The sequence below is a fragment of the Magallana gigas genome, chromosome 3, assembly GCF_963853765.1.
Source record: "Magallana gigas chromosome 3, xbMagGiga1.1, whole genome shotgun sequence".
Taxonomy (NCBI): Eukaryota; Metazoa; Mollusca; class Bivalvia; order Ostreida; family Ostreidae; genus Magallana; species Magallana gigas.
Genome location: NC_088855.1, coordinates 43,691,669 through 43,718,894, shown reverse-complemented (window position 1 = coordinate 43,718,894; position 27,226 = coordinate 43,691,669). Strand labels below are relative to the sequence as shown.

Genomic DNA, 27,226 nt, shown 5'->3' with positions numbered 1-27,226 from the left:
CTAATACGTACATGTGTTGTATTTTGTGATTTGCATCAATAATTGACGATTCAATGAAATGGAAGATATTTTTTATATATGAGATGAAGATGACGATTAGAGTGTTTTTCTAGCACTGATATAATATACACGTACATATCATTAGTTCATCGAGTACTTTGCGCTATTTTGTCCCTGCCCCGAGATTGCTTGAAATATACAAACCAAAAGTTCTCACGGAAATTAATTTTTGTTTGTTAATTGTTTTTATTTTGTTTGACAGGTGTACACACTACATATCCGGCTATTACAAATGAATTGTCGCCAGATACGTTTGGGTCTGCAACAGAATAGCCTTCACATGCTTAAAGAGTGTCGCCGGCAAAAACATTGATTTATCTTACAAAGCAGGCCTTCAAATCAATGTTACTACATGTATTAATTTTAAGTGTCTACAAAATTGTAAAAAATATCTTTCTAACATAGTGGTTTCCCTTTCCAATTTGAGATTACTTGTGTCTCTTTACGACAGTATTGTAAATGATGAGTAGGTACCATGTAATCGTAAAATATGTTTCCTTCAGTATCTAAAAAAAAAAATACCGTGGCAAGGCCTGCATGGTACGTACGTCGGGATTACGAACATAGAAATATTTGTAAACGCAATAACCGATCCCTGGGTATTTTCTGTACAGTTGCAACCTACTCTACTTTCGTTTTCTCTAGATAATTACATGTTCTCTAAGGCTTGATAGGTAAGTTCGGTATGTTACACAATTGATTTACTCATGAAATAGAAAAAAAATGTTTTTACAGAAACGTTGAATTTTTTTAATAACTATAATATAAACAGTTAAAAGTTAAAGTTTGATAAATTAGATGCTTTTCCTGTATAGTCACGAGTGTGTGAGTGAGGGGTGGGGGTATTGGTGGCTTCTTACCGATATCTATCTACTTCATCCGAGGAAGCTTAGTGTTGTTGGTTCTTCAGTGCTCTACATGTATATTGCAGTTATATCTCCATACTAAGGGAGATAACTCACTTAAAATACCATTATCTTTCGTTGCAGGTCAGTCACTGAATTTGAAATAGATATATCTTTGAAGTGGGATAACCATGGCAATGGCTGTACAAATTGGAGATAGGGTAATACGCGGACCAGACTGGTGTCATGGTGACGAGGACGGGGGTAACGGGTTCGTGGGGACAGTTACAGAAATATCCAAGAAGGAAAAGACGTGTCTGGTCCAGTGGGATTACCATGGCAACACCACACAGTGCGGGGCTGAGGGAGAGGAGGGTCTAACGGAGCTCAGGGTGATCGACATCCAACAGTCCGGTAACAAACCCCTCTACAGCAACCTTTTGTTACTTATAGCATTGCAATGATTTATCTATCTGTGTCAAATCTGACCAATAGCTTGGACATGTAGGTTTTCTCCGACACCCCGGCTTCCTCCCACATCAATGACCCCCTCGTGCTAACATCCGTGCAAACGAGAGATATTAATATACATGTAAGTTGTAAAACTTGTTTATCAATCGTTTAAAATATAAAATAAAGTTCAGTTTAAATCTAACCAAATTGGAAGTTCCAACGAGCCAAGGGGCAAAACCGTTCAGTCCATAGGTACTTTACTGCCCGATGAATTTTTTTTTTCTGGATCTGCGCATGCATGGTACTAATAGATACAGAAGTATCTTGACGTCACAGAATGGCACGTGCTTGTATTTAATATTAACTAACCTTCGTTTCGTTGATTAGTTTAATTTGTTCAAACTTACATAATGGGGCAACGAATAAAACAGACAAGCGAAAAGATTTCAAATGATGCAATTTTAAAAATTCGAATAAAAATATACTAAATAAAATAATATTGAGAAATAGTAATCAGAAAATTTTCTTTGTGGTTAAATGCATTTTTAATGAATCCTATAAAAATATACTAAGTAATATCAAGTAATATTTTATCAATCGTTTAAAATATTAAATATTCGCGTCGGTTGACAATGGTTTCCTCGGGGTGTCAATTTCAACTGTTACCATCCTATTAAACGGGCACTTTTTATATAGTAGTACCCTCACATCATGTTATTTTCAAATTTTATGTTTTTCTATCAGCATCAAATCAGATTTTGTGCAGATCTGATTAATTTGAAATTAATTTGGGATTTTTACAGACATGGTTAATGAGGTTTGTCGGATCCATAGGACACTTCGTGTGATATTTCTTAAAACTTTTCAAGAGATTAATGAACATTCAATTTAGTAAAGGACAACAACGTAATGTGAAATCATATATTTGCATTGTATATCCCAGAATCAGTTCTGTCGTTAGAACTGGAACTTTTAAGTTTGTAAAGACAATTTCTGCACGAAATGTGAAGGCACGTAACAACAAGGACGGGGGCAGGGGTCCTTGTCCCTTTTATCAAAACAATTATCTTTTGCTTATATAAATCTATAGAAAAATAAATGTATCAGCCAATTGGCCCCCCTACTTTTTGACTGGCCTTTTCACTTCAAATCCTAATTCTACGTGCCTGTATATACAACTACATATACTATAACTTGCTTAAACCGAGTTCTGATATATTGAAGATGATAAAATTACATGTATATTGAGGAAGGAAATAAAAATATGTGTAAAATTGTGTGTAAGAAACATTATTTCGAAAGCCCATCCGGCTCATTTTCATATCTGAATTCAATCTTTCGCAAATCGCATAATTTTCGCGATAGAACGCAAAACATCGCAAATAAACGCAAAGTAATGCATAACTTTTTATTTAATAAACTTGTTCGATGATATGCAAAAGTTTCTTTTTCGAATAAACGAGTAAAATTTGCGAATAAACGCCAAACTCTTGCAAGATATAATGCAATTTTTCGGTGAACAAAGATCATGAAATTTTTTCTAACAAACTCAAAACGTTATATTTAAATAAATACATCTATTGTATTGTAAACTAGAACCATTCATTTACAATAAATGCTATTTAAGTTTTTCCAAAGCTTTATATCCTTTTTCCATATTTAAATTTTCTTTGTATTTCTTTTAATAGATAAACATACATATTCACATGCACTAGCTTTACATCATTTCAGGGACTTCATAATAATAGTTTGATGTGTAATATTTTCGTCTTACGCTGATAGCGTTATTTCTGGAGAGTTTAATTCGTAAAATATAATTATCATACTAATACATGTATTACGAAAATGAGCTTTTTGGGGTTTTGGACACTAATTGATTATTCCAGGTATTTACTTCCCCGGCATCACCTGTGATGTCTGTGGCAGATCGGGGTTGGCCGGTTTCCGCTGGAAATGTGTCGAATGTAACGACTTCGACTTGTGTACCACGTGTTACATGGAGGACGAACACGACAAAAACCACGTGTTTGTAAGATATGACAGCAGCATGACAGCATGGTAATCATCTTTATTTTACAACAGATTGAACAAATTATCATTTTAAATTTTTTAACTTTTAATCAAACACGTAGCACTTTTTTAGTTGACTAGACATAAAAAGTTGAAGGGCCAATTGGCATTCAATTGGCTTTCAAGAACATTGTTTACATAGATTATTTAAACAATAAAATGCTTTCTTTGGTTATTCATTCAGGATATGAAGGTAGCGACATTGCAGGAAAAATACATAACCCGCGTTAGCGTGTTATGTAGCGTGTTAATTTTTGTCTGCAATGATGGCTACCTTCAAAACCCGAACGGATCATCAAATAAAGCAATTTATTGTTTATATTAACATCTTTGTTTAACTAATTAATAAATTGATTATGAAAAGTAGGTAAAATTCACTAAATTACTGTTAATGCACATAAGTACCTTAGCTGAACAGCCAAATCGTCTCCTGTGAGACTGGGTCTGGCATCATGATTATTTCGTGCAGTCCGTGAGTTTACTTAAGTCGCTGTAGGTTTGGAACAATCGATAAACAGGGCGTGCCGATATCTGTCCTGTCATTTTCTTGTCCGTTTCAGCAGCTGTAGATTTCGACCAATCCATAAACGGGGCGTGTAGATTTCAGTCTGGATGAATTAACTATAAGTTTCCGTAAGAAATAGAGGGAATAATACTTGGTAGATGTAAATACATTGTTATAAGTTCAAAGTTTCAAATTATAAGGAAAATTGGAAAGGCTAGCCCCCCCCCCCCCCCCCCCCCCTTATAAGAAAAAGGAGGGGACAGCCCCCATCCCCGCGATGTTTTCCGTGCCTGTTAGAATGGAAATGATAATCGACTGCTGCAAAAGCCACAATTGTTAGTTTGGCTGTTTTTTTCCATTTTGTCATTTTTTTTTCAGCATTCCATGTCCAGCTCGAAGTAAAAGCAAGAAAACAAAAATATATGGGATAGGTCCCAATGCAGTTGTAAAACTCTTCCCTCCTACCGAAGACAATCAACAGAAAGGTATAACTCACCATGTACACGACATTTAATTTTTTTAGCTCACCGAGACGAAGTCAGGGGGAGCTTATGCTATACCCTCGGCGTCGGCGTCCGGACCTGGTTAAAGTTTTTGTTGGAGGTCCTGTATCTAAGCTATTACTTGTCATATCTTCACCAAACTTGCATGGATGATACATCTGGACCTACTTATGGACTTGAAAGACTTGGATGCTGAATCTGGGTCCTAAATTTCAGATGCTGGAGGAGGTTAAGGTTGTTGGACCAGGTTAAAGTTTTTGTTGCAGGTGCCCTTTGATAGCAATATCTAAGTTACTGCAGGTCCGTACTTCACCAAACTTGCATGGATGGTGTGTCTTATGATAATGATGCACCAGACAGGTTTGAGTGCTGAATCTGAGCTATAGGTTTCGGATGCTGGAGGAGGTTAAGGTTTTTGGAGCTGGTTAAAGTTTTTGTTGCAGGTGCCCTTTGATAGCAATATCTAAGTTACTGCTGGTCCGTACTTCACCAAACTTGCATGGATGGTGTGTCTTATGATAATGATGCACCAGGCAGGCTTAGGTGCTGAATCTGAGCTATAGGTTACAGATGCTGAAGGAGGTTAAGGTTTTTAGAGCTGGTTGAAGTTTTTGTTGCAGGAGCCCTCTGATGATTATATCTTAGTTACTACTTGTCCTAATTCACCAGACTTCCATGGATGGTGCGTCTTATGACACTGATGCACCAGACAGGCTTGAATGCTGAATCTGAGCCATAGGTTTCGGATGCTGGAGGAGGTTAAGGTTTTTAGAGCTGGTTAAAGTTCTTGAAACAGGTGCCCTCTGATGATTATATCTTATACAAATATTGACTGGGGTTGAGGGCAACATTGATTATATTAGCCCCCGAGGGACGAAATATTGCCCGACGCGAAGTGGAGGGCAATATTTTCGTCCCAAGGGGGCTAATATAATCAATGTTGCCCGAAAACACAGTCAACATTTGTTTTGTTATATGAAGAAACAAACCAAAATTTAAGAAAGTAATTGAAAACAGATCGATGTAATTTTCTCAGCTCAACAAAAAATTCACGAATTCAATTTTGTGCAAAGGTCATTTCTAAAATATCATCAGCATCAAACGGTCACTGGTGCTATTCTATTGTAAGAATTAACATACACTTGTTGTACCCGATTTTACTTCACAGTATATCGCAAATCCTTATATCCGTTATGATAGCAAAACCGTCATATTGCGCGTCCGTTGTTTACTTGCCTTGACTGACTGTCTATTATGACGTCACCTTGTTTTGGAGTCGCGAAGAGTTATTTACGTCATCGTTTACGAATCCTCAAATCAGAGGCGATTATTTGAAATAGAGGGAATGTTCTCTAGATATTATTCCTAGCCGGTCAATATCAAAAAAATATTGACCGGTCAATATTTTTCGGACGAGCTAATATTACAATTATTGACTATTCGTCTATATAGAGTTATATAGTGAGAACATACTACTGAATATAACAATAGTTATTACTTGTCCTAACTTCACCAGCCTTCAATGATGGTGCGTCTTATGATATTGATGCCCATGACAGGCTTGAATGCTGAGTCTGAGCCATAGGTTTCAGATGCTGGATATGGTTAAGTTTTTTGGAACAGGTCACATGTTTAATAGATAATAGTACTATTTCAAACTTGCATAGTTGATTAAACTGTAATATGAATGAATCACAGAGGAAGCTTCAGATGCAGAGCTTGATCTCCATTATCAAGGATGCTAAAGAATATATCTTAGTTATTACAGGTCCTAACTTCACCTGGAGTAAAACCTTAACCTGCTGGAGCAGGTTAAGGTTTTAATTGCTAGTGCCCTCTGATGATGATATCTTAGTTATTACTGGTCTGAACTTCACCAAACTTGCATGGAGATGTGTCTTATGTATACTGATTCACCTGACAGGCTTGAATGCTGAATCTGAGCCAAAGGTTTCGGATGCTGGATGAGGTTTAGTTTTTTTGGAACAGGTCACATGTTTTATAGATGATAGCTTGCATAGTTGATTGAACTATATTATAAATGAAACGCAGAGGTTGCTTCAGATGCAGAGCCTGATTTCCATTATCAAGGATGCAAAAGAAATCTCCTACCTCACTCAAACCTGCTCGATAGATAGATGTGTTTGTTGATAAATGATATAACATGATTCCTATGGTATAGTATTGTATGGTATGAAACAATATTGTTTAATATGATACAATATAATATCATATGTAATATAAAAAGTTATATGATACGATATGATATTGTATCAATTTTTTTTATATTTCATGTTATGATAGTGTATCATAATATTGTTATGTATAGTATTGTATATTATGATACAATATTGTATTATACAAATATTGACTGGGGTTGAGGGCAACATTGATTATATTAGCCCCAGAGGGACGAAATATTGCCCGACGCGAAGCGGAGGGCAATATTATCGTCCCAAGGGGGCTAATATAATCAATGTTGCCCGAAAACACAGTCAACATTTGTTTTGTTATATGAAGAAACAAACCAAAATTTAAGAAATTAATTGAAAAAAGATCGCCGTAATTTTCTTAGCTCAACAAAGAATTCACGAATTCAATTCTGTGCAAAGTTCATTTACAAAATATCCTCAGCATCAAACGGTCACTGGTGATATTCCGCCGACCGAAAGAATTAATATACAGATGTTCTACCTGATTTTACTTCACAGTAATTCGCAAATCCATTTATCCGTTATGATAGCAAACCGTCGCATTGCGCGTCCGTTGTTTACTTACCTTGACTGACTGTCTATTATGACGTCACCTTGTTTTGGAGTCGCGAATAGTTATTTACGTCATCGTTTACGAATCAACTAATCAGAGGCGATTATTTGAAATAGAGGGAATGTTCTCTAGATATTATTCCTAGCCGGTCAATATCAAAAAAATATTGACCGGTCAATATTTTTCGGACGAGCTAATATTACTATTATTGACTATTTGTCTATATAGAGTTATATAGTGAGAATATACTACTGAATATAACAAAATATTATATTGTATTATTAATTTATTAACATGATACTATTACATAAGATATTGCAAAATATAATATTGTATCCTATGATACAATATTGTATATTCTATAATATTGTAGCATACGATATTGTATAATATGACATAAGTTTCTGTAATAAAGAATTATATCACATGAAATTGTATAATATAATACTGTAATATTATATAATATCGTATCATACGATATTGTATAATATGATATTGGTTTATAATATGATATATAATCACATCACTTAAAATTGTATTGTATGATATTATATATATATATATATATATATATATATATATATATATATATATATATATATATATATATATATATTATTATATGATACAATATGTATAATATATTATTTTGTTTTCCCTTGGACTGAAATGTCACATTTTCATTGGTTTAAACGTAGCACGTGATTGCCTCATATATCTCTATATTTGTTCTGTGAGAAATAATATTAGGCAAGATGGCCGTCATTGGTCGACGCTTCGCTTACTCATTTCGACATGGTTTTTGTTATAAAAGATATATTTTACTTTATCACATAATATTGTATCATTTGATATAATACAATGTTGTATCAAATTATATTGTATCATATGATACAATGTCATATTATGTATCAAAAATGATACAGTATCATACAATATCATACTATATTAATATACAATATAATATCATATGTTTCAATGTTATGATGTATTATGTAATATGATATTGTAATATAATACTTTGTTTTCCCTTGGACTGAAAGGTCACACTTTCATTGGTTTAAACATAGCACGTGATTGCCTCATATATCTCTATATTTGTTCAGTGAGAAATAATATTAGGCAATATGGCCGACGCTTCGCTTACTCGTTTCGACATTTCATAGTATTTAATAATACATAAACTTCTTAAAGTATTTGGAGTAGTTGCCCTTTGAAATTCTTTAAAATTAGAGTAGTTGCCCTTAGAATATTGATGTCACATTGTTTCGTCTGGAGCAGAACAAAATGGCAGCGTCGAAATTTGCTCAAATCTCTGCTGAGGAAAGGGAGAAAACATTTAAAATTGAATAGCAACAAAACATTGTAAGTAAACATGGGTGAAGCAAAGATTTTTAAAGAGTATTTGAAAGGTGAGATTGAAAATTTTAAAGAGTTTAAATGAGTTAAATTGGACGAAATGTTAGGCATCTTGTACATGACTTTGCATAGATCATCGCCATTTGTGAATAAATATGTCGCTTGATAGTCCTCGGGAAAACAAAACACTTATTAGGTTAGTTACTGACTCACTACAGAAATATATTGGGCTGATCAATCTCATAGACGGCTCGGCTTCGCCTCGCCATCTATGAGATTTATCAACCCAATATATTTCCGTAGTGAGTCAGTAACTAACCTAATAAGTAATAATATTGTTTTATATATTTATGATATTGTATTATGTGATCAAATACAATAACGTATAACACAATACAATGTCATATCATACGTTACAATATCATATCTCATCATTTTTTATTATGGTATTTTATTGTATTATATGATATATGTTGTAAATATGATAGGATGCAATATTTTATTTTATATTATTGTATTGATTAACATATGAACATATGATTATCATACAATTTTTTAACAGATGATATACGATATTGTGTCAAAACAGAATCCTGAATATCCAAGATCATAAAGTATGATTTTCATTTAATATGATAAAGGTGGTCTCATAAAGGGGAAGTCTCATAAGGGTGATGTCTCGTCTCGGTGAGCTTTGTAATCTGTGATTACCTATGTTTTTTAATATTAATAACATCATTCACTGTGCTATAATACAGTTATTATTAAATTATTAAATTTGACTTTTGGGCAAAAAATGATATTCAAGGAACAGAAAAAAAGGATTATAATGCATAGGAATGCATATTGTACAATGATTGTTTCCAAAGCAATCAAATACAATGAAGCAGATCTGCACTACCTTATGAATGCCAGGTATTAAATATACAGCAATTGCAATTTTACTTGTGTTCTTGCATTTCAAGGAAAAGTGGTACAATATGTAAATTTTGGCAAGTCCAACTGTGGGGGAGTGGAAGTGGACTGGTCAGGGACTCTCTCAAAACACAAACTGGGTGTAGACGGAAAAGTGGAACTAACCATGGTGGAGCCCTACCAACTGGGAACAATTTATACTGACCATTTACCATTAGGGGGTAAGAGAGAGAGAGAGAGACAGAGAGAGAGAGACAGAGAGAGAGAGACAGAGAGAGAGACAGATGTGCTTGTAAGATTGTATACAATGCTTGTAAGATGGTATACAATAAGTGGGTATAAAATGACTTTTTTCAGACTTGTCATGTCCCAAGCCCTCCTACATCAATGTTGGGGACAAGGTCCAGGTAAACATTAACACAGATTCATTTAGACAGCTCAATAAAGAGTTTGGAGGCTGGAATGATGAAATGGAAAAGGTTTGTACCTACCATTTATTCAGTTTTATAACTTGAAATATTATTTTTATATTTTATAGACTTGTTCTTACAAAGTATTTTCACAATCAATTGTGCTCCATGTGAAATTCATATGAAAAGAGCTACACATGAATTTCATGTGGAGCTTTGTGCGAGTTTCACATGAGCTGCAATTGCCTGCGTTGTATGCTGTACGTGTTCTTCCCTACTGTAGATTGTTGGAGAAATTGGAGTGGTCCAGAAAGTGATTCCCGGCAACCAGCTGAGTGTGGTGTTTGGCGGTGGAAGACCGTGGGTCATCTACAGACAGGCTTGTACGAAGGTGATATATTACAAATATATCTGTAGTAGAATTCATCGGAAGGAAATGAAAATCCATGCAGAATTCCGTTGAATGATTTCATTTAATTAAGAAAATTCTTGATGATTGATGAATTGGTTGATATATCAAGGTAAGTATTGAAATTGCATGAAATACAAAATTTATATAATTTAAAAATGTAATGATGTCACTCAGCATACCAGTAGAAACTTCAAATATTGAAAGCATTTAGTAAAACTAAAAAAAAATAATCACTAATATACTGTGATTGGGGGGGGGGGGGAATTTACGTTAGTTATGCGGTAAGCTTAAAACCGTGTAAAATACCCCATCCCATATGGTAGAATACTTAAATTTTTAGTGTGGTATATCACGCATCCATGGATTTAACACATATTGTTTGACCATAAAAACATGTACTAAACCACAAGTGTAAAAAACACTTTTACAGTACATGTATTTGAATTTCTGATGGGACTACGTGATGCTTTAACAGCTATTTCTATTTTTCTCTCCACAGATATCTACAGTATCAAATGGAGATGTCATCAAAGTTGTGGAGGATATTTCTCTTCTTCAGAGAATTCAGGGGAACCATGGAGTCTGGCTAGAGGAAATGAAAAAAGTACTGGAAAATATTTTTAACATAAAAAAAAAATATTACTGGCATTAGATAAAAAGACAATGATTGGGGATGATTCCATGAAGGATATGTAAATTTCAATGATATAATTTAAATTAGATTGAAATACATGTAACATGTGACTTTATTGACATTTTATGGCTGTTTGAGGTCTTATGAATAAAAATAATTCAAACAAGGCCCATAAATCATGCATCCTTAATATTAAGTTCTAAAATTGTGTGCTTTTTTTTGTTTATTTAATTATATTAGCTACCAGGAAAATGTGGAAAGGTGTATGATGAGGATTCAGAAGGGCTACTGTTTGTCAGATTTCCAAAATTGGGAGAGTACTTGCTGAGCCCTTCGTGTTGTGTGAAGCAGTACAATCCACCAAACTTACAGTTTGAGGAAAAAGAGGGTAGGGCTATTATATGATGTTAGATCTAGTTGTGGTGTAAATACTGTAAATTCCTGATTTTACGCGAGTACTTAATTCCGCAATTTCGGTGTTTTGTATCAAACCGCGAGAATATAAAATCGCGTTCAGCAATTTTTTTTTTATAATTTCCTATAGTTCAAAACTGTCTGAAAATTAAAAGCGAGATTTTAAAATCTGCGAGAGTTGCTACTTGCGATTTTATGCAGAAATTAATTCCTTGCGTCTAATTAGGAATCTACAGTAAAGGAGCAGACCCCGGAGCATCTAATTTAAATTAGATTATGGGTGACCACATTTATTTGATGAAAAGGACAAGGACAGATGTGATGAATGATACATGTATTTTGATGATAATTTCAGATGAACCATAATGAATAAAGAATTGTTTTTTATTTTAAAATGTGTTTACTTGTTTAGACTTGGGAGCAAGTAAATCTGCAGAACCAGGGGGAGCAACTGCAGCTGGACCAGGGGGAAAATGTGGTAAGAGACTGCCACAACTATAATTGTGGGATTTAGCTAGATAATTATTATTAAACTTATAATTCAATAGCTGTTGTGTATGTAAATACTAGTTTCATCTTCATTTCATTTTATTTCATACTATTGACTGGATGTATGAAGATATTGCCCATTCATAATCAATATCTTAATTAAGAACCCTTGACTTGACAGACATTAACTTTAAATGCTGATACATGTATCTTTAGGAGGTAGACATTTATAACCCCTAATGATTTTCAGATTATAAGGTCAAAAGTGATGAGTTAAACTACTCTATAAGCATAGAATAAATTGCCGGTCTATTATCTTGATAATCCCTATGCTTGCATGCATGTCCTTTAGTACTTTGTTACCAATTGGTTTTATATTTTTCATTGAGATCATTATAGATTGTGAAATTGCATAAATTATTTCATTTTGATCTCTAGGCTATTGATAAAAGGTATACATTATTGCGATGCATATTCAAAATGCCAGGCCCCTTCCAAAAATATAAATTAAAATTATGGAATGGAATCAAATGTGAAATTCATATTTTTTTAATTATATTTTTAAAGTAATTACTGCTGTCATTTTAATTACCGGGTACTTATATTCATTTTCATATTCTCTCTCTCTCTCTCTCTCTCTCTCTCTCTCATATAAATACAGTTAATAATTTATTTTTTTAATCTTGAATAATAACTACTCCCAAAGTGCTATCTCGGATGTTCGCAGGGTCTATTTTTGGTATTTAAAGTCCCAGGATTTATTTTTAGCATGAAAATTTCCTGTTTAAGGATAATTGAATTTCCACTTTCATTTTGAATTATCAACTCTATAGTTTGGGGTAAGTTTTGTCTTTACATTTATAAAAGTTTTTTTTTTAAACTAAGTATAAAATTATTTATTTTGAATTAGGCCATTACCATTCCAAACTTTGATATATATAAGGCACACATGTGTATATGCAGAATCACTGAAAAGATGTTGTAGATAATAATTTGGTGTTGATTATTGAAAAGCCATTTTAATGTCAATTTAACTATAAATTCTGTGCACTTATATGCACATGAACAATTATATAACCAGAATGATGCTAATTAAGAGTTTTAAACACATATCCTGATTGAGATCTAAAATATAACTTTTACTTTAGAATCTGCATGATTAACTTGATAAAAAATTATGCACTTATTCCACTCAAATATGTACTGTAATTCTAAACAAATACAATCATTTTTTTTCATGGCCATTTGAATAGATTGAATGCATGATAAAAATCACAATGAATAAGAATTACTGTATTACTCAATATTAAGGCTGTCAAATATCCTGTGATCAACTGTCAATTTTATGTTCAATTACAAGCTTCAAATAGATAACAAGTAACTATTATTACATGTACTGGTCCCAGTTTTAATGCATCAATGTTTACTTAATGCTGCAACGTTAATTTATAATTACATGTACTTAGGAATTTAAAAGAAATTTACAAAATGATGTTTGTTAATTGCTTTTTTACTTAATATTCATTACAACTCTTCAGTATTTTCTGCATTTATCTATTAAATTACATGCATTGAGGATTCTTCATCATAAACAAATCAAACAAAACTGAATTAATATGTAAAATGTGATTAAAAATTTAACGTTTTTATATATTGAATGTTATATCATCTCTTTTTTTAACTGACCACATGACTTACGTTTCCTTTATTGCACTTAAATAAAGAGGTATTGATATCAAATACATGCAGTTGTACATAATTAGTTTTCATCATGCAAAATATAGATGGAAGAAAAAAATTCTTGGCACATTTAACACAGTCCTCATTCTATTAAAATTGGATTTGCAGGTATGGTATTTGACATAGGAATCCGTGTGGTGAGGGGACAGAATTGGTCCTGGGGGGACCAAGATGGGGGAGAGGGGCACCTAGGCACTGTGGTAGAAATAGGTCATGAGGAGAGTGCCAGCAAAGTGCCCCCCATGTGTGTCCAGGTGCAGTGGGACAAGGGCTATAAGAACATGTACAGAGTGGGGTATGAGGAGCAGTACGATCTAAGGATCTTCGACACATCTGCTTTAGGTTTGTAACCATTAAATAATTCATATGAAATTTGCAATATGGCCGAAACATTTTGATGACAATCCCCCCCCCCCCCCCCAAAACCAATGTTCAGCATTAAATTTTAATATATTAAAAATTAGAGGAAAAATAAAAGTTTACATATTTACAATCTCCTCAAATCAAATAACAAGTGTCTATCATATTATATAGGCTGTGTGTTAATCTTGTCAAAATTGTCTGTATTTAATATCATTATTTTAGGAATTAAGCATGATAAACTCTGTTCTGACCCTAACTGTGAAGAACCGGAGATATATGGAATGCTGTGGAAATGTGAACAGTGTCCCGATGTAACACTCTGCAGCAGTTGTTACCATAGTGACAAGCATGACATCATTCATAAGTTCACTCGATTTGACTACAGCGGACATCAAGGGTCTGTGTAATCTTATTATAGTAATTAATTTGATAAATTTTATTCTGTACAATATTATCATACATTTTGCAAACTTGAAATTAAGGATCGAAGTTTATAATAAGGAAATATTTAATGAGTGTACTCATAAAGATTGAAAATAGATACTTCCTTGATTCCATGTACTATGATTCTGGTGAAAATGACAATGACACCAAAACTTGCTGACTTGAGATATTTTGAAATAGATTTCTTTTTGCAGGTTCTCTGTACCAAAGCGACAGTTGAGCAGCAGGCAGAAAGTTTTTGGAATCTTTGAGAATGCAAAGGTCACACGTGGAATAGACTGGAGATGGGATGACCAAGATGGTAATAAGTAAACAGTTTTACCAAAAAAAATATGTATAATAAAATTCGACAAAAAAATAATAAATACATTGTATAATCATATTTTCATCTTTTATGCATGGTTATACAATAAATCATTTTAAGGTGGAGATGGTAACACTGGCACTGTTCTGGCCATCGTGAACTTTAGCCTTGACACTGACCATGACGGAGTGGAGGTCGCCTGGGATACGGGTCACATTAATGTTTATCGCCTTGGTTACAAGGGCTGTGTGGATGTGAAGGCTGTGGAATCTGCCAGTGGGGGTTTCTATTACAAGGACCATCTTCCTGTCTTCAGTACATTCTTTTACTTCTTGCTTGTTATGATTTTATTTCTTTCATTATTTTTGTCTTAATGTTCATTCATTAATTTGCCTTCAGTGTATTAGTACCAGTATAAATGATTTAATTTTAGACTTAATTTTGTTGTTCAGATGAATCCATTTACCAGTATATGATATGCACATATTACCCCATCTTACTGGAATATCTAATCTTATGAATATCATCTCACCATCTTATCCTGTGTGAATTTAGAGTTACCCAATCAACCCAGACCTGGCCCCTCTCAAGCAGAGAGAGAAGGGGTACCAGCAGATGCCTCTCAAGATGGAAGGCTCAAGAAAGGGGACACAGTCAAGATAGGGGTGGATCTCGACACCCTTCAGGCAGTTCTTAAGGAGTCCAAAAATTGGAATGAGAGAATTGTTGAGGTACATATACATTTGTTCACTCGTTATGTACAATATTTATAGGTATGCATGGTAAACCAAACTGCTTACCGTAATCCGGTGAATATAATACGCAGTAGTGTACAATACGCACCCCCCACTTTGGGCCTGAAAATGGTGAAAAAAAGCTTGTTGGGATGTATAATACGCATAAAAAAAAATGACCAAACGGTAATCCTGAGTATCAACAAAGCAGTTACACTTTGAATGCACGCTCAACTTCATCGCGGGAATACGCTACCGGAAATAAGAAAAACAATACTTTCTTAGATACGGATTTATTGTAACTAATACATCGTGGTAATATCTTTAATTCATAATCAATGTTTTAAAAAGACCTAGTATTAAATATTCTACCGTAAATAAAATCAACTACTTTTAAAAAGCGTTATATAGTTGTTTAGTCATTACAATCCATGTGAAGTGAAAAACAGACGATGTACAGGTATGGAGATAACGGACCTAATTAAATTCTTAAATGATTCCGATGATGATCAAAGTGATCAATTATAGGTCTGGAACATAATAAAATATATGCACAAATAGTTATGTTGTGTATAGTACACATAGCCTAAGGGGGGTGTCTGAGATACCCAAAGTGTCAAGCGTTAGCGGTGGGGGAGCTCAACTGTTTCAATGGCTTCAATTAACGGAATAGGTTATAGAATTATTTATTTTCATAATTATTTGCAATTAATCAGTTAGCATTACATGAAAATGGTTAAAAATGAGCCAAATGATGTGCAAGCTGTTTTCAAAGATCGGTTACAAATAGCACGTGGCCATCCAAGTCCGCATTCTATTAATAACATCTGTAATGGCGGCGTACACGGAGATAAAGAATAGGCAGTTCAAATTAATTTTTAAAGGCCATTTTGAAACAGTTTATTTATTAATAGACTTCAAGTATACATTTTCTTTAATTACATGCTATAACAATAATTTCCTAAGGGTTAAATAATAATATATATGTGATAATGAAGGAATGTTACGATGTATAGCGGGGTATCGGTCCTGTCTGTGAACAGCGTAGGTAATACGGCAGAATGATACCCCGTGCTTCAGCTAGGGAAAAAATATGTCCAAATCCTATAGGGATGTATAATACGCACCCCTTTCTCACGGTAAAAAATGCTGGGAAAAAAGTGCGTATTATATTCACCGGATTACGGTATTCCATTATTTCTATTGAAATTTAATTGAATTCCAGTATGAATTAATGTTGATTTTGTAAATATTATATGTTTAGTACATTGGGGTCAATGGAAAAATTATGATGATCAATGATCAGCAAATCACTGTGGATTTTGATGGCAGAAAATGGATTCTGCCGGAACTGACCTTGGCTAAGGTAGGCCTTTTTTGCAGTCAATCTTACCAGTAACTGGTATTTGTAATCTTTTTTTCATACACTTTGCTGTATTGACCATACTGTTTTAATTGCACATCATAGGTTGAACAATATGAAAAGGACCAGGTGGTTCAAGTGGAAAATGATGCCACTAATGTTGGTCACCTACAAAACGGTCATGGTCCATGGGATGAAAGCATGAAAAAGGTAACATATTTATTTTTTCATTGATTGTTATTAAATTAGAACAATTAGCATCAGTAATTTTTTAACATTAGATGTTATCTACCCCATTTAGTTCCTTGGAAAAAGAGGCCGAGTTGTCTTTGTGGATGGAGATGGAGATGTGACAGTCAGCTTTGGGAAACGGGAAATTAAGTTCAATCCTGAGTGCTTGAGGCCATCCAAAGGCAGTGTATTCAATGAGGATGAGGAACATGAAAAGACGAGAGAGAAACCACATGGAAACCAAGGTGAGACCAAAGAGGAACAACAGGGGACACAAGACGGGAGCTCCACCGATGTGGACAGTGACACCAAAGATGAAGAATCAGAAGAGGGAATGGATGACATCAGTGGTACATTTTTATCTTCCTTTATGTATTTATGTATTTAATAAATGGTACCCTCTCCTGAAAATCTTTCTTAACTCCTTATTGAACAACAGAAATAACTGACCAACTTTATTTTTTGTCTATGTGATGACTACTTTCATAGATCAACATGATAAGTTTATGGAGGAAATCAAGATGGGAAATACAAGAGATGCCTTTCAAATACTTCAAAAATATCCAAAAATAGCAGTAAGTAATATACATGTGTATAATTTTTGTTGGAGCATAATTACAATGACAAGAAGGATATTGATTTTTATTTCCTGAATGACAACTTTTCAATTGTAAGCATGCATGGTCACATATTTTCACTAAATCTATTAAATTTATGAAATTTTCATATCAACAGTAGTACATGTATCATATCAACAAAAATTATGGCAATATATTTACTCTACTACCTGTTGTCGTGGTAACCGAATGATGTACCATTTGTCTCCCCTAGGGCCTTACGTCACTGTCTCAGGTCTGTGACCAGGCTAAATGTGACGTATCTATAGTGGAAGCCTTGCTGAAACATGGAGCCAAGATGGACGAAAAAAGAGCACCACCTCTGTTGACGGCCGTCAGAAGGTATGCTGTAGTGATTCAATTAGCTTCAATGTTGTGAAATCAAATTTTACAAGGGATCTTACAGCTAGTGTATTTTAGGACAGGATGTGCAGTGACCTTGAACCAAGTTTGCAGATGAAAGGTTTTTGTCCACAGCATATTTTTTCAATCTTATGAAATCTGGCCCATGTTACTTCACTCACTCATAAAGTGCATGTGGGCAAATGGTGAACAGTGATTAAAAAAAAAATTGGATAATAGGTCAAGGTCAAAGCAGATCTTGGTGTCAAGTCTTTATCTTGAACAATTTCTTCCCTAAGCCCTATCTAATATATGCATCAATGCCCACAGAGTAGTCAAGGTATAGGGTCTGGAATGATCTTTATTAGAATTTTAAGGTCTGCAGAGGTCATGGTCGTAGAAGATCTGTGTAAATTGTTAGCTTTCAGCCAAGGCGGGGTATTGAATCAGATGGGTAAAGGTCAAATCAACACAAATCTCTTAGTAAATTACTTGTATATTTTTGTCTATTTTGTCTATAATTTGAAAGATTGTGTAATCTGACCTTGAATCAGTTTTGTATGTGAAAGATATGAGTCCAAGTCCAGTCCTTTATACAAGTCCCTTTCATCCTTATGGCCTTGTGTAAAAGCAAGATCGACCCATTGAATTTATCATCTCCATGAAGTCTAGTCTGATATAGTACATGTATATGACTCAAATTTCAGAGATAAAGTGAGATTTTCCTTTGAAATGTTTGCTTCTGATTTAATATGACATTTGTAGGGGTCATGTTGATGTAGTAAAGCTCCTGCTGAAGAAGGGAGCAGATCCAAACGTCAGCAACAACAACGAACAGACAGCAGTTCATATAGCTGTTCAGACGCGCAATAAAGACTTGCTCCAGATTCTTCGAGACAAATGCGACTTCAACATCTGTGTAAGCCTATAGAATGAACAACATATTGAGATCATTTTTACATTAAGAAGATGGATGAAACAAGATTAGGTTTAAAAGAGCGATGAATATTACATGCAATCATGAATCTATTTATTGATTAGGATAAACTTGGAGACAGCCCAGTATCTGATGCCATCTCTATTGGAGATCCGAATATCATTGACATTATCTTCCAATGGCCCAAAATCAATCTCAAGTTTGAGAATAAGCTCGGCTTCTATCCCATCCATCTAGCAGCTAGGAAAGGAGACCTGCAGTAAGTTATATGTACCGTATATCCGAGTTTTTTTCACGTATCACAAAATTTGCGAAAATGGGGAAAACATGTAGCATTTTTAATTTGCATAAGTCATTTTTGGCGATTTTGAAAGTTTCTTTTTGAAAGTAATATAAGATATAATTTCTACGTATTCAATATTTTGCGATTTGAAAGAAATCGCAAAAATAGCGAATATTAGATCATCGCAAAAATTACTGGATATACGGTATTAGATGCAAGTTTTATTAATCTTACCTTGAATTTTGCTCATTCAAGCAAATGTTTTATAGTTTCAATTAGCCAAATTATACTCTCTTTCCCAAGATATTTATGCAGCATGTTTTCTTAAATTATTCGATATTTATAAATACATAAATTGTACCTCAAGTTTCAAAACAATGTTCTTTCAACAATATGAAAAAATCCCAGAATTTCTTCTTTCAAATGCTCCCTTAGTTTGTCAAGTTTTAATACATTGCAAAGAATGAATATATAGTCTACAGGGATTTTGCATCGAACAGACATGAAAAGTACCCAAATGATAACATTGAATAATTGTGCAAAGTATTCTGAATGACTTCTAAATGAAAAAATATGTCAACATTTCCCTTTATAAATCTTGGTAAGAAATCTGTTCTTGTTCCTTTGAATGTTTCCAAGTGAAAAATGATAATGAGTCAATGAAGATATCTTGGATATTTTACTTTTCATCGAATTCAATTGCACTTCTTTCACAGGTATGTATTTATTATAAATCGCTCAAAATATGTGCTGCGTAAACATCTTTGGACAGACAATCATTTATGTTGAACCTACTTGGAACCACAAACTATATATTAAAATCATGTTATGTAAATCTTACCATAGACTGTAATGCCAAAAGGTCATGCTCCAATTGGGCAGCATTTATTAGATCAGAATTGTATAGTATTGGTCTTGGTGAATTATGGGAACACCAAGAATACCTTGTGTTCCAAAAACATTTTCCAATTATAAAGAAAAGAATAATAGATGTTCATTGTCAGGAATTGTATGCTGTTATCAATACCTCTCCAAAATGTTATATTTTTTCACATTTGATAGATAATTTTTGCATGCAGTCTTATTTACTCAAACCTATACCTAAGAAATTTAGAAGATGCATTACAAAGTATAGATTAGAATCTCATTCATTAGCAGTTGAGTCTGGAAGGTATAAAAACATTGCCAGAAATGAAAGAAAATGTATTTTTTGTAATCACAACGACATTGAAGATGTTTTTCACTTTGTGTTAAAATGCCCACTTTACAATTAACTAAGATCAGGATACATTAAGAATTATTATGTTAAAAAACCATCTGTATTCAAACTTGTTCAGTTATTTAGTTCAAACAATACCAAAGAGTTATGTAACCTTGGTAAATATATTCACTATGCAACAATGTTCAGAAATTCATTGCTCTAGTTAAAATTATACAATTTTTTTCTATTACAATTGGTAAATCATAATTTCAGTATAATATATTTCTATTGTATATCACAATATTTTATATGATGTAAACATATATGAAAGCTGTATGTTGTTCTCCATAGCGAGAGTGCACGCTCTGCAGAGACTCTGAAGCCTACTGGCTTCGCATTTTGCGTGCCTCGCATATGTTTATACATGTAATTATGTTTAATGCGGATGAGCTTAATGCTCAAAGTTGAAATAAATAAATAAATAATAACCTCTCAGTGACCACCGATATTGTTAAATGATGCACCTTTGATAAATTGCTATATTGAAGAGGGGTTAATTAGCGGTAACTCGGTTTTTTGTTTTAAAAAAGGCATATAAAAGAAACCTTAATGATTTCTCCTTTTAACCATTTTACATTTCTATCTCTAACAATGCCTAACACCATCTATACAGTCCTGGTACAGCACTTTAAAACTTAATTATTGTACTGATCAGAAGCACAGGTAAGATATTTTGTTATATATGAATTTGAATAAAGCACCTATTTTATTTCTGTGAACAGTGCAGTGCAGCAGATTCTGCAGAAATGTCCAGAAGCAGCTAACACACAGAAAAGTGATGGCTACACAGCACTCCACCTTGCTGCATGCATGGATCACAGTGATATTGCCAAAACTCTGCTGGATAAGGTAACCATTCAGTTCTACAATTTTTTCCTTTTTTTGTACAATACATCTTGAAAATGTTTTAATGTGCAAATATCCTGAAGTTGATACTTGTTTGTTTATAAATAAACCTCTACAAATATTGAGGATTATTTCAGCTGAAAAAAATTGATGCATTATTGGTTAAGAGGTCTATATTGAGATTTGCAAATGAACATTTAATTATACATGGACTAGCTGAGACAATTTTTTAAAGAAACTTAGTACCTGGTGGTGTCAATATTTTTTTTATAAATGCATTCAATGCCATAAATTTTGATACATAGCTGTTCTTTTGAGCAGGGTGCCCGGACATTTACACAAACAGAGAGTGAAGGTCAGACTCCCTTACATATTGCTGCCGTGTATGGAAGCTATGAAACTGCAAGAGTCCTCATCGAAGATGGTAGCTATATAAATAACTAAGATTAAGTTCATGTGAAATTTGAATGATGTGAATATAAAATATATACCAGTACCTCTTTCGTTTTGTGCTTCAGGAAAGGCCAATGTTAATGCTACAGATATTAATGGAAACAATGCTTTACATCTGTGTCTGATGAGAAGACCAGCTATGATGGAGTTTGCCAAGGTTAGTTATAATCACTGGGTTTGTTATCCAAAACACTTGCTCAGGGATCTATAATGCATGTAAAAATTTATTTTCAAAATAGTTTTGGGTACATTTTTTGAGATTATTTTGAGCACTTTTTTTTTTTAGAATGTTAAGAATTATTTGATGAGTCTGTTTGTGAATTGTGTGTTGAGACTGTTTTGAGTCCATGCATTGAGTCTGTTTTAAATACTGTCTATTGAGTCTGTTTTGTTTACTTTTTATTTTTAGTCTATTTTGAGTATATGTGTCTGTATTGTCAGTACTATTTGTTGAGGCTGTTTTGAGTAGGTACATGTATGTTGAATCTGTATTCAGTTCTATTTGTTGAGTCGTTTTGAGTACTATTTGTTGAGTCTGTTTTGAGTAGATGCAGAAGGCAGACTCAGTCTCAGGAGACGGGGTACAGGAGAAGGAGAAGATAGCGGGTCTGTTAATACAGCACAACATTCAGACCGAGCTGAAAAATAATGAGAACAAATCCCCTCTTGAAGTGGCTGCTCCCCCTTCACTGGGCTCAAGTGTGGAGTTCCTCATCAAAGAAAAACAGTCAGTATTAAACTAAACAGTAGTCGGCTTTGGTCTTAAATGTGCAGTAAATGATAAAGGGTGGGGCACAATAATTCTCAGAGATATTGTAAGATTGATAAGTATTAAAGATGTAATTTACAATTACTAAAATAATCCAATTATCTTTTATTTTATGTCATTTTAAGACAGGAACCAGTTAGTGGAAGATTATATTATAAAGAATAGGTTATGGTTACTTTTAGTATTAGTAAACCACATGGTTTATAGACATTGTATAAATCCATGTAAATACATATTCAGTGTAAACAAATTATGCAGTACACATGCACATCTGCCATGATAAGATATTACCACAAATGTACAATTTAATAATCACATAATCATAAATATATATACATGTATCATCACATTAGGACGAAAATATACCAGTATTAACTAAAGCAAATTATTTCTATACTCTGTGGCCTTCTTAAGAAAAATGCATAGTTTGTTCAATTGTTTCTTATTTCTCAAACTAAGCAACTGAACAAGCTTAAAGCAAGAAGGCTTTGACCAGTAATAATTTTTTATATTTATACATCGTAAATGACTGTACTTTGGACATTCTAGGATGAAGTGATATTCATTTTCAATTCTACTGAGAGCACAAAATCTACAAATGCGACGCAAGCGTGCAGTTTGATTATATCGATTTTGTCCAGTTGCTAGTCTATGTGCAGACAATCTATATGCAGACAATCTATATTTTGTCAGATAGTGAACAATATAATATATGATATACATTTTGCAAGATAATCTTCTTTATTAAACATATGCATAGTATAAGAAATGCATTAAATTTTTGTCTTCATACATTGAATAACACACTCTTCTGACACTGACATGTTGGATTTGTCTGTGGTAGGAACCCCTCAGTGCGCCCCAAGAGGTGGAAGTGCGAGGAGTGTGAGGAAGAGGACGCCTCCTATCAGATGAAGCCATGCGACTGTCGCCTCTGTGAGGACTGCATCCCCAAGAAACTCAAGAAGTGTCCAAATTGTAAAAAAGCTGTCACCAGCAAAGCACAATTCCTGTAATGATTCTATCCCTACACCCAAAAATATTGGACATTAATATCATGTATTTTAAATATTTTTTTTCTTTTTGAGTATTGAACAATTTTTTTTTCATGTGAAGTCACCTTATAAGTTTGATATGTGTTTTGTTTTGTCTCCCTCCAGAAAATAAATATCAGCAGAATTTTGAGACAAACATTTTAATCCTCAATGTGAAACATACACATTGTATTAGAATTTGCTTTGATTAACAGTTTAAGGAAAAATCAAATTCTTGAATAGCACTGCAGTATGTTGTGACAATTAATCGACAATGGATTACAATTCCTACTCTTCTAACATTTGGTTTTTAAAGCAAATAATTTTTATAGTTTTTATTATAAATATTTTGAAGTGTAGTTGTGGAGACATCAAACTATCTTTTTTATATCTTAAATGAAAAAAAAATTGCTGTTGGTATATTAAATGTATTGTACATTTTTTGTTTTTATAATGATTTTCAATATAACATTCTTGACTTGTTAGATTGAAGTTGTTAATATGATAGGTAAAAAAAAACCCAATAAAATATATTAAACATAATTGTAATTTGAAATTCCTTAGGGTCAAGTGTCAGCCTTATCTGATAGCCCTATATCAATTTGTTTCGGTTCAATTAACTGGTAACGGTTTGTCGGGTAGAATTACCGGTTCGTTAAACATCGTAATATCGTTAAGAAAGTGTCATTTCTAAATGACACAGTAAATTTTGTTCAGTTTAGTCTATTTACAGCTTGACATATCAGGGACGTATATATACGTCCCTGGACATATATACCTTAGAGAAATTTGGTTGCGTTTGCAGAAAAAACAAAACAAAATTGCTTTAACTAATGATTTAACAAGAAGACATTACTTATCTCTCTAAACATGAAATGAAGTTTTCTATAATTTTTAAACCAGTTTTTATGATACATTTCGCACGCATAAAAGAGAGATAGAGAAAAAAGAAACCAGCTATATAAATTCTGTTAATTATTAATGTATGAATTATTTCAATTTTTGCCTGTTTATCTTGAGTTTATATTTTTATAAAGATTTACTCAAAAACATGGGAAGCCAAAAGTAGAGTTTATAGATAAGACAGGGTAGCGCTCTATGCTCTACGCCAATGTTGTTCTAAGAATTAGACGTCGACGTCCAGAGAATTCGTCAGCCACGCGATCCAGGCATCACAAACTAGTGACACGGGGATTGTTTTAACAGTAATTAACACGACAATTAGAACCCCTAGCGCTTACTCGACGTCGCTACACCCCAGTTAATTACCGACACGGGTCACTTGGTTGTCGTCAAGCATTCTGATTGGTCAACGGGGCTGATTTGCATAGGTTACATTAGGTGACGAGAAGTGATTGGGGGTCATTTATAATTTTGTCTATTAGGAAGTAACAGTATCAGCAATTAAGAAGAGAATCATGACTTCACGGGCAATGAAGAAAACTGGTTTGAGCGAAAAAATGAAGAAAGCGTCTGAAAATCCAACTCCAATTAAAAAGGTAAATATCACAAAGATTTCGTAAAAACGACATCTATATTAAAAGTATCTAACTTCTGATGGGGAAACCAACTGCCATCAAAAATGAAAAAGTTGTTTATCAATTATAAAAGAAACATAGCATTTATCTGACCTATTCTAACCAGAAGTAAATTTTAGGAATTATTCCATTCTGAAGTTAATTCCGAAAATGTACACATGAATATAAAACCATTAATACGTACGATATTGATAATTAAAAAAAGAAGTCTAATCAAGTGGACGAATAATAAATTTCAATAAATTTATTGTTTTTCATTGTTTCTTTCAGATAAACAACAAACCCCAGACTGAGAGGAAGAGAAGGGAGAGAATCAACAAATGTCTAGGACAGCTCAAGTGTTTGGTGTTCAGAGCTACAGGCAAAGATGTAAGTCAAGAAACAAGCTTAATTTCTTTAATTTTTAAAAGCAAAAATTTTATGGGGAATTAAATAAACGTATTATTTTCATAGTAGTAAGTAGACTGCATCACATATATAAACTGTTATATATAATTTCAGGAGAAAAAGTACCCACGGCTTGAGAAGGCAGACATACTGGAGATGGCTGTCAATCATCTGTACACCATGAACGCCAAAGACAGCAAGCAAGGTAAGCTTAATTTAGGTCTTTTACAATTTTTAAAATTACGCCTTTTTACCTTATTTTGTTTTTACAAGTCATATCAATTGATTATTTAATTTTTACTATCAAATATTATCCCCTAGAAAATAAGTACAATTTTAATGATATAATTTTTTTATTGACAGGTACGGAGGAAGCAGACGACAGGTACCGCGAGGGCTACAGTCACTGTATCGGCGAGGTTCTACAGTGTCTCCGATTCGAGCGAGGAATTGATGTCGTCACCAAAACTAACCTCATCAATCACCTGACAGTGTCCCTCTCTCATCTTGCCTCCACCAATCAACAGACGGGTTACATCAACCAGGCGTTCGAAGTTAGTGTGCACGATGACAGTTCCTCCCCTTCCGCATCAGGAAAGCCCCTGCATCCCAACAATGTCCCAAGCAGCGAAGGTGTCCAGGAAGTGCCAGTAATCGTACAGCCGAAGTGTGCCGAGGCTCCCTACCAAGACCACAACATCTACATGGACTTCTACACCGCACCGCTTGACGTCCGCCGTGCTGAACTCAACCCCGTCTACACCGAGCGCATGCCGTGTGACTACCAGCCGCCATGTTCTCCGTTCCACTCCGACTTCGGTGTTCCTCTCCACACATCCACTCCCATGGCGAAGAAGAGACTCCGTGTTATCCCCGACTTCCCCGCCTTGGAGGACATCAACCTTAGTGACTGTGTGGCGACTTCCTCTTCCTCCGACAGCGGAAGTTCAGCCGGACCATGGCGTCCATGGTAACCGTTTGGACTAGTGCTTTATCCAGATAATAGTGCAAACAATCGATGCCAAACATAGTGTTCTGAGTGATGTTAAACAAAGTTATGTGATGTGAATAGTACTATTTTGTTATGATTTTGTTGTTTCTTATCGTTCATAGATTTATCCTTTTATGAATAAATAGTTGCTATTTCAATGATACAAGTTCAATTTATTTATTGTTATTATGTGCACGTATTTTTTAAAGTTTAACTGTTTGTATTTTATAATATACAGAGTAAAAAGGTCAGGGAATAAACGTAAACAGGAATGTAGAGTAAGAGGGCATGTCCTTTGCAAACGAAGCGGTGAACTAAATAATCTTTAATTTTTAGCTCTTCCTTGTATAGTCTATAATTTAAAGATTTGATTAATACGTAATGAGATTCGCAGTAATATCTAATTAAAAATGTAAACTGTTGTAGTTAAGGTAGATCTCGTAGTAGAGAACATGAAAAAATATATATGTAAATCGCTTACTACAACTCAGACGTCAGTCCCTTCGTTTCGCATTTTCGATGAATTTAGTATTATTTCTCTAATTTGTAAATATTCTGATTGTGTTAATGTAGCTACTGAGAAATAATTCTTAATCCAATCAAATTGAATCACGATTATACCAGGTTTACTTAACCTGTCTCCGTCATCAAAGTACGCATTCCTCGAAGTTTTAAAAGTGCCCTCAAACGCATTGTTTAGCAGCGTTTTACTTCCTTGAGTTACAAATTAATTTTATTCCAAAACCTAAAAAAT

General features: G+C 33.8%; 2 protein-coding genes across 3 annotated transcripts; both read left to right on the top strand.

The window, feature by feature from the left end:
* Positions 1-595: 595 nt before the first annotated feature.
* LOC105333246 (E3 ubiquitin-protein ligase MIB2) lies at positions 596-24,099 on the top strand. Of its 2 annotated transcripts, XM_066079930.1 has the most exons (28): positions 596-734; positions 1,050-1,319; positions 3,245-3,416; positions 4,312-4,418; positions 9,527-9,697; positions 9,834-9,955; positions 10,170-10,277; positions 10,798-10,902; positions 11,173-11,320; positions 11,759-11,824; positions 13,684-13,917; positions 14,161-14,335; positions 14,577-14,683; positions 14,807-15,001; positions 15,242-15,417; positions 16,685-16,786; positions 16,889-16,993; positions 17,085-17,220; positions 17,284-17,364; positions 17,504-17,589; positions 17,846-17,973; positions 18,739-18,892; positions 19,015-19,169; positions 21,177-21,303; positions 21,622-21,724; positions 21,819-21,910; positions 22,302-22,480; positions 23,367-24,099. In XM_066079930.1, the coding sequence occupies exons 2-28, from the start codon at positions 1,097-1,099 to the stop codon at positions 23,536-23,538; spliced, it is 3,729 nt and encodes a 1,242-aa protein (XP_065936002.1). In that variant the 5' UTR covers positions 596-734; positions 1,050-1,096; the 3' UTR covers positions 23,539-24,099. The 2 variants fall into 2 exon arrangements, with proteins under 2 accessions (XP_065936002.1, XP_034298889.2); XM_034442998.2 differs by having other exon boundaries at positions 597-734; positions 17,085-17,364.
* A 230-nt stretch (positions 24,100-24,329) lies between these two features.
* On the top strand, positions 24,330-26,630 carry LOC105339144 (transcription factor HES-2). Its single transcript, XM_011444564.4, has 4 exons — positions 24,330-25,055; positions 25,365-25,463; positions 25,596-25,686; positions 25,845-26,630. Exons 1-4 carry the CDS (start codon positions 24,975-24,977, stop codon positions 26,453-26,455), a joined length of 882 nt encoding a protein of 293 aa, XP_011442866.3. The 5' UTR covers positions 24,330-24,974; the 3' UTR covers positions 26,456-26,630.
* The last annotated feature ends 596 nt before the right edge of the window (positions 26,631-27,226 follow it).

What these genes read in the sequence shown, in the direction of transcription:
- LOC105333246 (XM_034442998.2), top strand. Translation starts at nt 1,097, where the DNA reads ATGGCAATGGCTGTACAAATTGGAGATAGGGTAATACGCGGACCAGAC. An exon ending in ACAGACAGGCTTGTACGAAG is followed by an intron (nt 10,278 to 10,797) that starts GTGATATATTAC and finishes TTCTCTCCACAG; the next exon opens with ATATCTACAGTATCAAATGG. An exon ending in GACTACAGCGGACATCAAGG is followed by an intron (nt 14,336 to 14,576) that starts GTCTGTGTAATC and finishes TTCTTTTTGCAG; the next exon opens with GTTCTCTGTACCAAAGCGAC.
- LOC105339144 (XM_011444564.4), top strand. Translation starts at nt 24,975, where the DNA reads ATGACTTCACGGGCAATGAAGAAAACTGGTTTGAGCGAAAAAATGAAG. An exon ending in ATCCAACTCCAATTAAAAAG is followed by an intron (nt 25,056 to 25,364) that starts GTAAATATCACA and finishes TGTTTCTTTCAG; the next exon opens with ATAAACAACAAACCCCAGAC. An exon ending in TCAGAGCTACAGGCAAAGAT is followed by an intron (nt 25,464 to 25,595) that starts GTAAGTCAAGAA and finishes ATATAATTTCAG; the next exon opens with GAGAAAAAGTACCCACGGCT.